Source organism: Biomphalaria glabrata, chromosome 2 (genome assembly GCF_947242115.1).
Source record: "Biomphalaria glabrata chromosome 2, xgBioGlab47.1, whole genome shotgun sequence".
NCBI classification, from domain to species: Eukaryota; Metazoa; Mollusca; class Gastropoda; family Planorbidae; genus Biomphalaria; species Biomphalaria glabrata.
The window spans coordinates 16,532,095-16,550,363 of record NC_074712.1 but is presented as its reverse complement, the minus strand read 5'-3'; the positions used below and the strand labels follow the sequence as shown (position 1 = coordinate 16,550,363).

Here is an 18,269-nt window from a genome sequence, read left to right as displayed (position 1 = left end):
GGACACATTGAATAAAGCTACAATACATTGGAAGTTAGTGGGACACATTGAATAAAGCTACAATACATTGGAAGTTAGTGGGACACATTGAATAAAGCTACAATACATTGGAAGTTAGTGGGACACATTGAATAAAGCTACAATACATTGGAAGTTAGTGGGACACATTGAATAAAGCTACAATACATCGAAGTTAGTGGGACACATTGAATAAAGCTACAAGACATCGGAAGTTAGTGGGACACATTTCAGAAAGTATTGTAAGGAAATGAAGACTGTAGTGACTTAGATCTTCCAACTATTTCAAAACGACTGTCTTGAAGAGAACAGCAATACACCAGACGCGCCGCTTCTTTCGTCAGACGTATTCAGTTGACCAGTCGGTAATCGATTCCTTCCAGCCTGGTGTCGACCACTCCAATTATCGATCACCTGACTGAACCTCACACGTAATGAAGTTTTAATTGAGCGACAGGTTGTAGTTATTTGTTAAAATGTGAAGCTACATTAATTTTGGTCGGGGTTAATCGTAGACAGGCACATAGTGTACTTAGTACAAAAAACAAAGAGGTATCAGTAAAACAAAAAGAGCATTGTGCGTAAATATGTTTTCATTACAGCATAGTGTCAACCTTGAGATTAAAACTGTACTAAACTTTTTTTTCCTTCCAATTCTACAACTCTGTTATAAGCTCGAATTACACTTGTATGTTTGTATATAAACATTAATTATTCCTAGCATACTATTTCTGTGTCTTTCTTAGTGTCACAGGTCAAATGTAAGCAGGTCGAACTTGTTGACCTACACTGTATTTATTAAAGACGACCAAACCTAATGAAAGTTACGCCACATAACAATGGCCCGTGAATTAGCTTTAGGGGAAACTCATGACCATCGCGGTATTAATGTAAATTAATTTAACTAAAAACGTGAGCAAGGTGATGTAGGAGCACTATTAATAAATCACATGACCGGAAGTGAGAGTGAGAGTTTACGTTGTTTGTAAGCATACTTTTTTGTACTCTGACCAGGGAAGATTGTAGCTCTTATTTGATTGGAAAGAAAAAAAATCAGTTTTCAGTAGCTCTTATTTGATAGGAAAGACAAAAAATCAGTTTTCAGTGAGGAGCTCTTCCTTGGAGCCTCCTCCCACTGAGACTCACCTGGTTGTCACATCTAATGTCAACCTCAATTTATCTTCAAACTCTTGAAATTAGTTTTCTTTTAACATGTTTATATTTATGGTTAGAGTTAATCAGAGTTGTACATATCGTATTAAAGACTATCTAGGCCTATTGAAGACCTTTCAAATGAAGTAGCGCCCTATATAATGTTTTTTTTTAAACTATTCCTATCTACTAATGCGCTATATTGAAAGGCAAGCAGGTATCTTATAAGCCGACACTAGGCCGAAACTTTTTCTAGTTTACAAGCAACAAACGTTTCAGTGCACATGCATTTTGCCTGCAATCTATTTAATAGTAAAATGTACATAATTGACAAGTGCTTTCTACTTTAGAGATGAACAAATTCTGAACCCACCCAGATGTTAACGACAGAGACAATTCAAGAGGCGGTCTTGTCGGGTGGAAAATTCCTTATCGATCAAGTCGTCTCAATAATCTCCCCTGTCCGTCTCACTCTCTTTTTACTTTGGCATCACGTCTGCGAATTTCCATCTGCTGACATTGATTTCTGGGATTTTGTTTTTTTGTTTTTATTTTTCTCAGTAAAATTAATAGAAAAGGAAATGTTTTGTTTTGGCAAACATCATTAGAACCACTGGTTCACTGACATTAGCCAGGAGAGTTAGTCGGAGTAGTTTACATTAATTTAGCGTGCTGGTGCTAAGATTAGTTCGCAGCGATATCACTTTGCTCAGCGTGATGCTGTGTAGTTGTCAACACAGGGAGCACTATATCGTCTGCTGAGGAAAACATTCGGTGAGTAGATTTTTTCCGAGGACAAATAATGGCATTTATAAATAGGTGTTAGTGTTCGGCTGTGTTTCTGTGACATTGTGAGTGTGTATTTACTCTGGTGCAGGTAAATACAATCGATCTTATTCTACCATCTTAAACAGTTCGTTGTAGCCTACTAGAACAGATTGAATACAATTTTTTAAATGTTTGAAATATTCTTGTTATTTTTGTTGTTTTTCCAAAGCTTCTATCACCTCACTCTGTTTGTTTGTCTGGTCAACAGTGTGTACACGGTATTTCTCCTTCCCACGGATCAAGTGGAAACTTTGCACAAATATGCATTGTTCCTAACAAAACAGGAAGTAATAAAAAAAAAATAACCTAGATTGTAATTCATTAATGTTTTTCGATATCGAAATAGGCAAATAAATGTACAGTATTGAGACATGGCTGTCAATATGGAGTTCTCCTAAGATATTTTTTTTGTCGCTTTTTTTTTATTTGGTTGTTTTTAAAATATATACATTTCTAAAAATTATATTTTAATGTGTGATGATCCTGTTGTATTGAAAGTTGAACATATCTTCATTAATTCTTAGGCTTTTTTGTACCCTAGAATTGGTTCTTGCTGGAATTAGTGGAAAGACAGTAGACACCAAGCCCTTATCAGCTAGGGGTCTGGCTTTTAAACTCAAAACCCCTCTTGCTTACGCTCATATAATTTGGTGACTGTAGGAGGGGGGTGATTACAGGTAGTACTATTTTATATATTTTTTAAAGGTAATTGTATTATTTTAATTCTCTTATCTTATAAAATACAGACATTAAAAAAAGAAGATGATAACGTCCTACGCGTGTTCCTAGTTCAATCTAGTCGTGCATGCTATTTAGTGACTTAAATCTGCCAAGTCATTCGTTTTCCTGGCTGACTCAGGCAACCCATTTCATGGTCTAATAGCACTAGGAAAGAAAGAGCATTTGTACAAATTTGTTCTAGCATATGGAGCAAGGAATGTGCCGTAATCTTTTTATCTCTCTGAGTATTTCATTAGGTTTTATGTTTTTATTTTAATGAAATAATAATTTCACTGGTAGTATTGTTTCGAAATCCATATCCAGACCAAGAGAAATGATTCGGGATATTGCTTATATTTCGACATATTTAACTCACCAAAGGCTTAAATAAAATAGGCATATTCTATTTTACTGTTGCCAATATATGCCTTTCTAGATCTATATGTTGTGTGTTTATTCATCATCAGGTGCGTAGCTAGACATTTTCCATCGTTTGGGGGTCCGGGGGGGGGATTTGACCTCTTTGGTGTCCCTTGCATTTTGCCTAATATTTAATTGTAAAAAACACTCATTTGGGGGCTTCCCCTCAAGTGGAGGCCCAGAGGGAATTTCAAATTCTCCCCTTCCTCCCCCACCCCAACTCTAGCTACGCCACTGTTCATCATTCATTGTATAAGAACTAAAACTTAATTTCGCATTTAGGTCGAATCTGCTGATAAAAAATAACAACAACTTATTTTCGTGTCAGACATATTCCATTCCCACCACATTATTATATTGTGATATGAAAACAGTGTCATTCGTTTTTAATTAGTCCAATACTTGAATCTCTATGTTTAATGTATTTCTCTATTAAACAGTTGTTCCATCGTGTATGCAGTTGGCCGACATATAGGTATAGGTCTGCAACATTAATCATCTTAAAAAAAAAAAAAGAAAAAAAAAGCATATACCATTTTAGGTTTATATTACTTTGGCATAATTAACATTTCTATACATCCACCATAATTACACGTTTTAATTATTCAAGGGGGGAAATGTGTCGACTGATACATCTACTGCTTAGAAGCAGTGGCGTCACTAGTGTGAGTGTCACCCGGTGCGGTTAGCTCAGGGTGTCACCCCCGTCACCCCTCCCCTTTAAGAAATCTTTTTTTTTTCATTTGTTTGTTGCGCTGTACCACAAATAGTTTATAATTACTTACGTTGTTTCATTGTTGAACAAATATAAAATGAGTGTCTATTAAATTTTAAAACTCAGTTGTTTTTTTTACAATTTATCTACTGTTCACTGGGTTTGCGTAGCCATGTGAAACTCTGCACTCATCCTTAATCTTTGAAATCGAAGACATTGCCATTAACCTATAGTTCAATTTTACAGCAATGCAACCATAAGTAATTACACTAGTTTTTTTTGTTTTTTTCAAACTTGAAAACTTATCATTAGGTTCATCAAAGTTAATGTCTTTAACGATCTCATTTCTAATAAAATTCCCCTTTGTAAAAGTGTTGTTTGTTCCTGTTTCTCAAAAAGTTCTTTATTTTAATTTTAAAATCACATGGCGCCATAGATAAGTAGGTGGTAAGAAACGGCTTTGTTAAATGATTTAGATATATTTTCTAAGGTCTTAGTGGCGTATGAATCATGCAGACTTTTATTTTTTTCAAGAATAACTTTTGTTACCTTTAGATCTCTTCTCAGTCATGGTATTTCTGTTTATAATGTCGCCTGTTGAAAAATCACCATATACGCCAATATTTTGAAACTGACATCTACAATACTTCGTTGGTTCTTGAACTAATTTATCTGCTACATCAATGATTGCTTCCAGTAGAAGTTGAAGCTCAGAGTTAAAAAACGATCAATGCACATAGGAATGAACCACTTTTTCTCTTCTTAAATAGTGAGTCCGGCATCTTGTGATTACTCGCCTGACATTTTCTTCTTGTTTTTATTTTTTTTCTTCTGAATCACAGTACTTTTTTTTTTTTAGAAGTTTTTTTTTAAATAACACTTTGCACTAACGTTTTATGCTTTTGTTAAAAAAAAAGGTCACCACATTGTCGATAGTTTAAAGAAAGGCATATACTCTTGTATAACTTTGGCCTTCTAGTACATTTCCCTTCCCCCTCCCCTCCCCCCCCCCCCCAAAAAAAAAGAGTAAAAATAGGTAAAATAAAAGATCTTAATCTGCGCCTCTAGTGGCAATAATTTTAGAACGAAAAAAAGTATTTCAATCGTATCAAAAAATGCAAGGCAAAAAGCTAATTTCTGAAAGAGAATGTTGACCACATAAATTGAGTGAATGTCATACACATCTATCAAATAGCTATTCTTTTGGTTCTTAATAAATTTCCTGTACTCCTCCATGGTTCCAGACATTGAAGCTGCATTTTCATATCTTTGAGCTCCACATATAAATTAAAGCTCAACCTTTTTTTTTTTTTTTTTTTTAGACATTTTAAGATTTTGAGTTGATCTCATCAGTTTTTTTTCTTCTTCCTTAAATTCTGAATCTGATCAGTGTGCGCTATGTTAGGTGTGCTATTTCAGGTGTTTAAATTGTCAAACATAATACAAAAGTGAGTACAGTAATTCTGATTCTAATATCATTTGCGTCGTTTGATAAAACATTTATAAACTTCTGTAAATGCAAGTTTAGAGACGTGATATTGATATAGTGTGACTATAGAGGGACTGGTCACTGCTGCTGTGTCGCGAATGCGTAAAATGCTGGGTTCGTGCTTCCTGGAGTACTCTTGACACGTGACAAACATAGATACTACAGATTGACAAAAATACTGCACTCCTTGTCAGTTACACGTCAATAAACAATTTTATCCGCATAACAGCGGTATCAAATATATCCAATACGTTAAACTCTCCAGAGTAGATTACAAATCACGTCCGCATCTCAGCGGGTAACACTGTACAGAATAATACAGAATAACTACTAGAAATACATGTCTCAAAAAGACCACTGGCATCTACTGCCTATAAGATACTTCTTAACTCAGAGTTACAACTCGACTAAAACGCTACTACTAAAATCATATTTGACTGCCTCGTCCAGAGGATAACACTTGACTGACTTGACTGAACTCAAAGTCAACTTTATTCATTCTACTTCCTGTTTTCTACATCAGGAATTCCACATGTCTTTTAACCTCTTAACATGACGTGAACATTAAGTCAGGCAATGTCAACTGAGACTGTGACAACTTCTTAACATTACAGATGTATTTTCAGCTATGGGTTTTATCTACATATCATTTCCATCATCTCATGGAATTTCTTTATTCAATAAAGACTCGTTATTAATAGGCCTATAGTCACAAAATGTCAAAATGTTTTCCAATCCAGATAAATTCTTCATACGCTTTTTAATATTCCAATATTGGACTTTATTTCAACCTCACTTTAAATTAAGTTACAAATTTCTATTTCATTTCAATACAATTAGTTGAGAATAGTCGACAACAAAAGAATACAGTTGTTTTTTTCTATTAAGTGACTAAATCGTCCACATTAGGAAGCACTAGAGCCATTTTTTACACTAGTCAAGAAGAAAAATCCTCTACAGTATTCAAGTATAACATTCGACTGACACATTGTAACATTTCTGTCATCTTGGCTAGAACTTCTTTTACAAAAAATGAAATACCATCATGATCTTCAGAAATCTCAATGGCCACTTATTTACTTTCCAATTCTACAAAATTTACATTAATTATGTGAGCTTTCAATAATATTATATGACTGAATAATTGTGTCAACTGTCAAACAGTGACTATTGGTTGGCATCCTGATATTACGGTGCTAGCTACACATTCAATAGATTCAGTTGAAACATGTTTCTGAATCAAAGCAGTCTTCCTATATATACATGCAGCTGGTATACAGCTGAAAGTAATGTTTCACGTTTTCTTTGATAAATTAAGTATAATATAGCATTTTAAACCTTTTGATAAAAACTCATTAAAAAATTTCAACATGTTTAGTCGAAATGAAAAAAAAGTATATAGATCTATTAATTAATTGTGAATAATATGTTCCAATAGTTAGCCAATGTCGTTTATTTTTTAAAATTGTCAGTTATTCATGAAATGCATTTTTTTTACTTGGGTGTCACCCACCCCTCCCCCCAAACGAGTACCACCCGGTGCGCACCCCTTAGTGACGCCACTGCTTAGAAGGAGCTATAAACAAAACTAGGTCGACACATGTCACACAGCAGCTGTGTCAGCGTAGTAAGTCTAAATGTGTCGAACTTGCCTTGAACTTTAAAAAAATATCAGAACTAGATCTATTACGTTTGTGTTTTAAAAACCTTTCTGTTTATCTTTGTACCCGCGACCACTTGGCTGCTTCTCACGGGCTGTTGAAAATCATGGGAATGAAAGACAAGGGCGATTATCATGAAAGCAATTTTACTGCAACATAACTCTTGCTAATTCTGCGTGTTTCAGGCACCGCTACGTTTTTCTTGATACGCAACACACCAAGCAAAAACAACACTTTAAATAGGAGATGTCTTCCAGTTTGTTGGCCTGTCAACTCCGGCAACTGAAATATCTAGGTGAGTTAATAGACCAAGAGCTTGATATAGAATACTACATTCTAGATAACATTATTTTTATTCATTGGGAAAAAAAATGATTGTTATAACTTGACTGAAGTTTGCGTTAAAAAAAAAATCTGGCTACAAATCATAAATATAATTCATTCACAAAGTAAATAATAAGTTCAAAGTTCATTGCTACAATAACATAAACCAGCACTGTAGTGCATCGTCTATAACTAAAACAGTTTGGTCTACACACTTATAATAGACTTACCCTTTTATAATTTTCTGAAATATTAGATCTCTAGTCGGCCTACCCTACTCTAGACTATATATAGTATAAATATAGGCATAGAATCTAGAATCTAGATCTATAGTGTATAAATAATAAGGCAGTAGCTAATTTCATATATGATTTTATTATTAATCTTTGCAGCTAAATAAATTTGATTTAATAAATTAAATATGAGCCTACATTTGTCGTAACTGTTAGTATAAGAAAAGTGTTAAGTGTTAACTCATGATGATGATTCTATTTAAAAATAACATTTAGATCCAGAACTAGATAATAAGATAATCATATATTATAATCTATCTATCTATAGGCCTATATAATATATAGGCTGCATATATCTAGATAACTCACTGAAACGCAAGATTTAACACAATCGTGATAAACGGCCTAAACACTATCTACCTACATGACCCAAAATTAAGCAAATAATTTTAAAGCCAAACTACGTTGGCACCCAAGTCCTAACTAATTAGCCTGTTCCCCCTGTTGTATTTATAATTATATAGTTACTCGTGAATAAATTCTATTTTGAATAACACAGAACTTTCGTAACTTCTTATCTATATACATCTTTTTTTCCAATCATCATTTAAACGAGGCCAAAGTTCGACAGATTAGTTTAACCTTAAAATGAAGGAAAAGATAAGCTTGTGTATTTTTTAAATTTAAATCTTGGCCTTGAAACTGTAGACTTAAATGTCATCTTGTGGGGGAAAAAAAAGCAATTGTGTATTTAAAAGTAAAGAGTATCAAAAAAAAAGTTAAAATAAAATGTAAGGCTCTCTCTGCCTCTTTGCTCAAAAAAAAGTTGTTTTTTTTAACGATCATAAATATAAATAAATATATATATGTATAATCTTATATGTAAGCATTCCTGTGCTATTGATTTAATTTAAAGCAAGTGTTTTCTTTCTCAGACCAAGTTGTATGCTTATTATCTTCTTTTTTATTGAACAAACTGAAATCTATCATTGGTCAACCTCCTAATAAGCTCTTACTTCTTTAATTCATCATTAAGTCAGTGCTAACAGTTACTTGAAACTTAGCCAGGCCAGTTACACTGTGAGCAATGCTGAACCAGCAGGACCTGTCCTGGTCACTCCAATACCTGGACCTAAGTCGAAGCAACTGAAAAGTGAACTTGATCAAGTGCAGGTAATTTTATCTTTTTTTTTCTATGTTTTTTTTTTAAAATGAATCTTATATCAGTTCATTCATGTTCTTTTTTGTATTGAAAAAAACAACAAAAATGAAGTTTCTAAGAATTTTTTGTGTCATTTTTTAACCATATAATGAATGTTTTATTTAGGTTATAAAAAGATCATGATTTGATTTCCACTTCATAACATTGACTTATGAACCTCTAATTCTTGGTTATTCTGAATAATTTAATCCCCAGAACACAGATGCAGTGCAGTTTTTTGTGGATTATGAAAAAAGTTATGGGAACTACATTGTGGATGTGGATGGTAACTACTTGCTGGATCTGTACACACAGATAGCCAGTATTCCGTTAGGTAGGCCGATATACCTTAAAATTAATTGTAACATAGTCATTGTTTCTTTTACTTGTTGAAGAAATAAAAACAGTGACTATTACACAAAGGACCCAAATAGTTTCACTTACTTACTTGAGATATTTATTACTCCTTAGAACACTGGTGAGAAAGGAGGGTGGTCTGGCCTGGGGCTAGCGACCCCCACCCTGTAAAACCTCAATACTACAGAAACAGCAAAATTTAAACATTAAGTTTAAGAACACTGTAAAATTGCTAAAACAATTTTTTTTAATACTCCATTCTATAGTGCTTAATTATTGCACTCAGGTTTCAATGGGCGAAATATATGGTTTTTATAAATAGTGACTAGATGTTAATGTTAATTTTATAGTTTGATTGAGAATATTTTTTGTTGTGATAATATATTCCAGTGGAACCCTTGTTCTCCCATAAACACATCAAAACTCAGAATGAAATAAAACACAGAACAAATCCAAGAATAGAATGTATGATAAATCCAACAAGAAGAAATGTATCCGAAACAGGACAGTTAATCACATAGATAGACTTGTTAAGCTAAACTAGTGATACTGTTTCTATGACTATTAGATTGTTTCCCTAATATAGTGTTAACAAATCCTCATCTTTACTAGATAAATTTCATATTGAAACTTAAGTCTAATTCTATTCACACAAGAATTTATTCTAGACCTGATGAATGTATGATCCATAATTATTACTTGTTTCCAAGACATCATAAGTTTAAGAGGTACTTGTGTCTGTGACACATTACTTTTTAGTGGTCAAGTAATATAACTGATAAATTACTATTCTGTGTATTTTTTAAATTCTCTACCTTTATCATGATTTAAATCCCTGAAAAGATTGTTTAATAAATGTTGAATGAATTAAACATGTCTGTTACAGGCTATAATCATCCAAGGATAACAAAAGTCTTGACAAATCCTTCTAATCTAGTGAGTTCAACATTTCTATTGCCAGCTTGTTTGCAGTTGCACATTGAACTGATATACATTAAATAAAAACTATTTTTTTTTGTATTCTTAGTTTTTAATTTATAAATTCCATATAAAATATATGATAAACACAAAATTTAAAGCTTTTTCTTGAAATTAAATCTGTAACAACTTGGAAAGGGTGCATATTAGGTTACATCATATGACTTTTGTATTGTGGTGTGTATATTGTGATTAAAACATGGTTGTGCGAAGTCATCTCTAAGATTTCTTTATTTCCCCCAAAATGTCCCATTAGACTCAGAGACAAAAAAACAGAAATTCAAACTCTGTCTTCACCATGTTGGAACACAAGATGTCTTTGGTTTGGTAGCCCAGTGTTTCACTGCAACTTTGTACACAAGACAAACCAACCATTTTTAGCATACCTTGTATTGCATGTGGGAACAGTTCACAAACTTTATTGAGGATTTAAACAAAGTCATGTTATTAAGAAAATCTATGGGCATAATGAAAAGCTTTGTTGACAGAAAAATGGTTAAAAATATCTCCAACCTCATTCATATGGCTTTTGAAATTTTATATTTTAAAGTTTTTAAATATTGCGGAATACCATTCATAATTTTTTTTTTTTACATTTATTTGTTTGGCATTCATTTTTCAAAAAAAGGTTGTGCTACTTTTCCCTATATTTCAATTTTTAGACTGTAATTTTTTTCACAGAGTTCCTTTGTGAACAGACCAGCACTTGGTGTATTTCCTCCTGCTGATTTTGTCAAGAATATCAATGAATCTTTATTATCGGTAAGTTATTTTTGTTAGTCTTGTTATAGGTATAGTTCAAACAAATCGGATCAAAATACATATTTTTTGGTCACACTTTTTAATATTAATGTAATTTGCACCTTGGGTGGTGAGTGAAATAACCTTGAGTAAGGTTAAGATAAAGTCAGTTTGAAGTCTGTACCTTGAACTGACTAGTTGAACTTGATATAAACGAGTTTGGATTCATACCCCTATATGTCACAAATGTGAAGTGACAAACACTTAATATGAACTATTTTTTAGTAGATAAAATGTGTAATATTTCAAAATATATATATATCTAGCTTAGAGTCTTATAAATCTGAAGTTTGAATATAAAAGTAAAGCGTTTTTATATTAAAATAATTCTGTATACAATTAAGTGTAACCATAATAAATTAATACTCATACACATTTGATTGTTTCTTTTTCCATGCAGGTTTAAAAATTTTAACTGATTTTTACGGCTTAATAGCAATTAATTAAAAGAAATAAATTCAAGTTAAATAGGACAGCAAAAACAATCAAAATATTCTTAAAACCTCACTTGAAAAAAATGATTTATGTCGATAGCATTTTTTCACATTTAATTTATATTACTAGGTAGCTCCACCTGGGATGAATCAGGTTATCACAATGGGTTGTGGTGCTTGCTCAATAGAACATGCCCTCAAAGCTGCTTTCATGGCATTTAGAGTGAGTACTCATTAGTTTTAAGGGCATCATAAGCATTTAAAATAATTTGACCAATCTGTATATCATTGGCTTAAATTTGGTTTTTGTAGAGAAAAGAAAGGGGTGGTAAGCCACCTTCCAGAGAGGAACTTGAGACATCTTTGTTTAATAAACCTCCTGGAAATCCAAACATTTCTGTGCTCTCTTTTAAAAATGCTTTTCATGGCAGGACAATGGGTAAGTTTCAGTTCTCTGACTTTTTGATTCTATTGAAACAATAGTTATTTTACCATGCTTTTCAATTCATACCTTGTATCATTTTCTCCAGTCTAATTCAAATAAATAATTTTGTATAGCATTTAGATTGTTTTAGAATTTGGCATTAAATTATTTCACAGAAATGGTTTATGATTTTAAAAAAAATTCTTAGATTTTAATTTTAAATTCTGTAACATCTTGATTTATTTTTAAACATCCCATAGACTGGTAGAGTAATGAGCACAATATTTTTCAAACTCTCTTTTATAAAGGATTTTATAAGATTTTTAAAAGATTTTTTTTTCAAATACTTTCAGGTGCTCTTGCCTTGACTCATACCAAATGGACCCACAAGCTTGATTTCCCTAGCCCTGACTGGCCCATTGCCTCCTTTCCTTCACTCAGATATCCTTTGGAAGACTTTGAACTGGAGAATTCTAAAGAGGAACAGAGATGTTTGGCTGAGGTTAATTGATACTCTATCAGAATATTAAAAGACTGGCACTTTCTACAATATTAATTTGTATTATATTTATCTTATCTTAACTACAGATGTTACTTCAGAAAAGAAGATAAAATTACGTTTTATGCATTTTATGTGTCAATCTAGTCATTCATGTTAATTAATGACTTAAACTCTGCTAAGTCGTTTGTTTTCCTGGCTGATTTAGTCAACCCATTCCATTCTCTAATGGCACTAGGGAAAAAGGAGCACTTGTATGACTTTGTTCTAGCGTATGGAATAAGACATGAGCCTTTATCCGTTTTATTTTATTTTTTTTACATTTTTATTATATAACTTTTTAGAGATTTAGTTAGTATAGTGACGCACCATAGTTGATGGACTTTGAACGTGATGTCACAGCTTAGCTGGTTATAGTTTATTTCTGTAATTATTAGTCAGTTGGTGTTAGGACTTCAGAGGGATAACTTTGTTTGACAGACAGAGACTCGACTGTGGCCTTTACAGGATTAAACTTCATTTACGTATATAGCGGTTTAAACTTAGTCTTTCTACTTGTTACATGTGTAGGCTCTGTTATGTGTAGATAAGTGCATCTAAAACACTTGTACAAGAAACCCAGACATCTCCAGCATAATCTGTCGAAGTCAGAGAGCCATCAACAACTACAAGGGCATTGCCTATCACAATTTTAATTCTGTTTGTTGTTATTTTACAGCTTAGCTGTGTAAAAATCTGAAAATCATATGCTAGTTATTTTTTGTAAATTAACTACATTTGATGTTTTACACTCTAAACAGGTTGAAGATTTGATCAATCATTACCAAAAGAGGGATAACCCAGTTGCTTGTGTGGCTATCGAACCTATTCAGTGCGAAGGAGGAGACAATTTTGCAAGTCCTCAATTCTTCCAAGGACTTCAAGACATTTGTAGAAAGGTTTGTTAGAGTGACAATTGTGTTTGATTTATTGATGTAATAAATTAATAAATTAAATAAGTTTTAAGAAATGATAGCAAGCTCATTATTGAGTTTGAATGCTAATTGTTTTTTTTATAGTAAACAGCATAATGTCATAATTCTTCATAAATAAAAAATTCATCAGAATTATGTTGCTTAATCATAATTTTTTTATTATAACTGAACAATACATAATGTAACATTGATAAACATTACATTAATATTCATCATATTGAATTGTTGTGGTCCTTTACATAGTAAAATGTCCCTAAACTATATTTACTTCTCATGTGCACACACACACTCATGATTCATTAAAAAAAATAAATTACCCCATTTTAGCATATGTCCGTTATAGTGACATTATAAATTTGTACCCTTTTATCATCCTCACAGTGTATGTTTATCTAAACATCATTATCTGATGTCAATTGCTAATATTATGTTTTTGATTTGTTCTATGTATTTGCTCTAATTCAGAACAACATAGCGCTACTAATAGATGAAGTGCAGACCGGTGCTGGCACAACTGGCAAGTTCTGGGTGCACGAGTACTTTAACCTTAGAGATCCACCAGACTTGGTCACTTTTGCCAAGAAAATGTTGACTGGAGGTTTTTATTACAGGGATCATCTCAGGCCAAAAGAAGTAAGTGAAACAAATGTTATAGTAGTTAAGTGTTATAAGTTAAGTGTTAGTTAGTTAAGTTATAAAAGTAACTTAACCATATATAAAAGTAATGTGATGTTAAACACATATATAAGTAATGTGATGTTGAACCCATAGCGGTATATAAAAGTAATGTGATGTTGAAGTCATATTTAAGAATAAATGTTATGTTGAACCGATCTTAAGGATCAGTACGTTGTTGAAACCACATGTAGAAAATTTTTTTTGAACCCTCTTAGAGGAATAATTTTATTAAATCTATTTACAAATTACTTCCAAATTAAGCACATCTGTAAAAGTCATATTATCATCACCTCAGTCAGTCTATAGGACTCCAATTAGTAGTCAGAAAATTAAAATATTACTTTGATTCTCTGTTTCACAAGTTTCAGACATTTTTTAGGAAATTTGGTTAGGTTTTGAAACATAACTTGATGGCAGCAGTGAACGTGGAATCACCATGAGGACAGTCTGAAGCACATACCACAAAGCTAGGCAGGTCTAAATTGTTCAGTCAATCCTAAATAAACAAAGAATTGTTCAAATTAATTGCACAACATCTCTTTGCTTTGCATGAACTATGACTGTTGATCTGAACTCTTCAGGCAGGAAGTCTTCTCTTATCCATCTTTCCATTATTTCTGTTTTTCAATGACATAAAGGTCCTAACTAGGGTGGAGATCTTTTATGTTATCTACTAATGTCTATCCATCAGTTCTTTTGACTGATTGATCTTTAACTTTTTAACTCTTACCTTTTTTTTTTTTATTGAGATGGTCAACATTTTGTTTTTTGTTGACTATCTCTAAAAAGAAAAAAAGTTCCTTCAAGACCAATAAGAACAAATTGTTGTATCCAATAGTTATGAGGATGTTGTTTGGCCAACACATTGATCTACTGCAGTGGTTCCCAAACTTTTTCCTTAACAGAACACTTCACACATTCTGAGTAGTTAGCGGAAAACTTTACTTATTTTTTTAGAGAGATTAATCATGTGGTGACCTACTATACTAATTAATTATTCCAGTAATTTAAGCCTTGTGGAACAGAATTAGGAAAACACTGATCTACTGCATTTACTTGACCCAGATAAAACCTGGGCTGTTTAATATATTTAACATAAAACCAATTTCCCCACATCATTTTTTATCAATTGGAAAGAAATGACACTTGAAATGTTGTGACATAATAAATGTGATACATTACTGGTTATAACACTATATTTATTTGCTACTAGGGTTACAGAATATTTAATACATGGATTGGTGACCCTTCCAAAGTTGTAATGCTGAAGGAAGTTCTCAAGGTCATCAAAGATGAACAACTTTTGCAGAAGACAACAGACACAGGAAAATATATGTTAAATAAATTGATAGCAGCTCAGGTAAATAATTTACTCCAGCCACAGGCTTAAACATTTTTTTTATTTTTTTAGATGTTCCTTCAGAAGTGAAGATCATTATGTCCTTGCACAAACTCTCCATGTCAGGGGGTGACACGGGCAAAGTTAAAATTCTAGACCATTGAACTTGAATAGGTAGCCAAAGGGACACTATAAATGTTTCCCCTCAGACTTTTTTTTTGCATGACAGAAGTTATCCTTCTTGGAAAATTATTGCTAACCTTACCAAAATTACTTAGTTTTGAGATTAAAAGCCATCATCAGTCATTCCAGTTCTCTTGCAAATCTTATGAGAGCCTGGAGTAATGACTTAAGCACTGTAAGAAGTATTTTTAGACTCAATGATTGTTGTTCTTGACACATTGTTAATGTGTAAGCAAGTTTGAAAGAATACTCAATTGAAGCAATTTAATGCTTGATAAAAGTTAAAACCTATTATAAGTGTCTCCTTTCATGCAAATAAATACTGACAGAAAAAAGGAAGAAGCTAACATAAACACAGAGAAACATTTGGCTGCCCCTTTGATTTTGCCTTATCAAAAGAGTCAATAGGCCTGCAGAATTCAATTCACCTTTCTCTGCATAAAACAATTGTAGTCAGTCAAGTCCTTAAAAGTCTTAAAGTGACAATTTGTGACTCTGAAGTTAAAGATGAGTGTTATTTCAATCTTGATTTTCCTCAAAGCTACTTGTCAATAAGCTGCCAACTAATATTCAAGTGAAAAAACAGCAATCAGATCATGTATTTTTAATGTTTTCTTTTCAGAACAAGTATCCTCATCTCCTCTCTAGAGCTCGAGGTCTTGGCGCTATTGCTGCCATTGATTTCCCAGACCCACAGACCAGAGACAAAGCTGTGGCCAAATTGAGGGAACTTGGTAAGAATTCATTGGTTGCTGAAATAACCCTATCCCAATCTAACATTCTGATAATCATGTTATTTATAGGTTTACAAAAATGATATGTGTCTAAAGGATAACAATACTAAACACATCATTAATAAATTTCAACTTAATGATAATAAAAGGTTCAGGCCACACTTAATAACAAACTAAATTCACTGTGACATAAATATTCATCAGACTAAATATTTTCTTTAATTTGTCAAGTCTAATTTTTTAAAACTGATCATAATGCAATTAGTTTTCTTCATAAATTTGTTTTTAGTTGAAAGCTGTTAGAAGAACTGGAACATGCTGTAGAATTGATTTACTTTTATAATGCATGGTATATTGCATAGACTAAATTTTTGATATTTTATGGAGACCAATAAAAAGTGTTTTTTTTTTGTTTCTTTTGTAAACCAAGGTATTCATCTTGGAACATGTGGTACATCCACCTTAAGAATCAGACCAACTCTGATACTGGAGAAAAAACATGTGGATATTTTTGCAGACAGATTTCATCAAGTTTTAAAACAATTGTGACTTTAATGTCTAGCACATTTTATTGTTGTTAAATATTGTTAAAAATATTACCAGATTAAATAGAAATTGAATCAATGCTCTATCTAATGTTATTGTCATATAAACATAGAGACAAACAATACTACTTTTGTTTATTGATTACATATTTATATTAAAAACTCCATAATTACCATGACTGTTTATTTGGTTCAAAATCTGTGGTAGAATGGTTCTGAAACCATACATTTCTATAAAATTGTTTTTATTAGATTTCTGTTGTTTCTTTTGATATTTATTTTGCTTTATTTTCATTCCTATTTTTTAATTGTCCTGCTGAGATAATTCAAAGGATTTAAAATTAACATTGAAGTAGGTGTTTTATATGTACTGCTTTGATACAATAGAAAAAAAAATATTAATGTTGACAATACCGCCATTATTAAACTTAAAATATAAAATAATAAAAAAAAAAATAAAAAAATATTTGATTCAATTTGGATATTGGACCTGTGACACCATCAGCAACTTGAATGTATGATTTTTCTGATTCAGCCAGTGGGCAAGGCATCCTTGTAAAATTATTTATTGGTTTGTTATATGGACATCTAGATCTACATCTAAATGTAATCTATATTAGATTTACATACAAATATTGAATAATTCCAATAATAGGCCTTTAAATCTAGACTATACGACAATGTATACGATTTTCCTGAAAATTAATTTATTATTCTCTTGAATCAATAAACCTTTACATTCAGAAAATCCAGAACATGAAAGTCCTTTCAAGAACGCGACAGTCCTTTCAAAACTGATGTTGGCTCTAGACCTAGATGTAGTCTCTAGCCAAATTTGCATTTATTTATTTTTTACTTTGGAATATTATAATGTTCAAACTAGAGTTTTCCCCCGTGTGGCCAAGCTAGTAATTCTATTCTCAGCGATATACGCCAACTGTTAAATTTACAAGAACATTGTTAGAGATGTATTCGAGAATAAATTTATAGGAAAATTGTTAGAGCTGTATTTGAGAATCGCGTCCACCTAGGTTTCATGAAAGAGTGACTTGAATAGAGGTATTGTATGGTAGTATGCACTCTGGACTATTATCTTGATAGTCCAGGGTTTGAATCCTTCCCGCTGCCTTCCCATGTTATACTGTAAAAGTGAAAGGCTAAGATGTAAATATCAATTCTAAAGGGACATCTGAAACATGTAACAAGTGATGCAAATTTTCAGATAAAGATGAATTTTGAATTTCAATTTTTAGGGGGTAAGGTTGTTCATTTATGGCATGAGATGTAATGTAAGGTTACATGTTTCTGATGTAAGCCAAATTCTTTTAACATTAGACTAGTGTAAGCAAAGTTCCTTTAACATTAGGCTAGTGTAAGCAAAGTTCCTTTAATATCAGACCAGTTAAGTAAAGTTTTACATTAGACTTGTGTAAGTAAAGTTCCTTTAACATTAGACCAGTGTAAGTAAAGTTCCTTTAACATTACTATTGTAAGTAAAGTTCCTTTAACATTAGACCAGTGTAAGTAAAGCTCCTTTAACATTACTATTGTAAGTAAAGTTT

General features: G+C 32.2%; 1 protein-coding gene across 5 annotated transcripts; it reads left to right on the top strand.

The window, feature by feature from the left end:
* Positions 1-1,749: 1,749 nt before the first annotated feature.
* LOC106056277 (4-aminobutyrate aminotransferase, mitochondrial-like) lies at positions 1,750-16,960 on the top strand. Of its 5 annotated transcripts, none has more exons than XM_056019411.1 (15): positions 1,750-1,944; positions 2,540-2,665; positions 7,189-7,298; positions 8,597-8,733; positions 8,978-9,095; positions 10,005-10,054; positions 10,778-10,858; positions 11,462-11,554; positions 11,644-11,770; positions 12,109-12,257; positions 13,055-13,192; positions 13,694-13,861; positions 15,120-15,266; positions 16,051-16,162; positions 16,593-16,960. In XM_056019411.1, the coding sequence occupies exons 3-15, from the start codon at positions 7,250-7,252 to the stop codon at positions 16,709-16,711; spliced, it is 1,488 nt and encodes a 495-aa protein (XP_055875386.1). In that variant the 5' UTR covers positions 1,750-1,944; positions 2,540-2,665; positions 7,189-7,249; the 3' UTR covers positions 16,712-16,960. The 5 variants fall into 5 exon arrangements, with proteins under 5 accessions (XP_055875386.1, XP_055875384.1, XP_013068391.2 ...); XM_056019409.1 differs by having other exon boundaries at positions 2,540-2,675; XM_056019412.1 differs by lacking the exon at positions 1,750-1,944 and adding an exon at positions 1,945-2,047.
* The last annotated feature ends 1,309 nt before the right edge of the window (positions 16,961-18,269 follow it).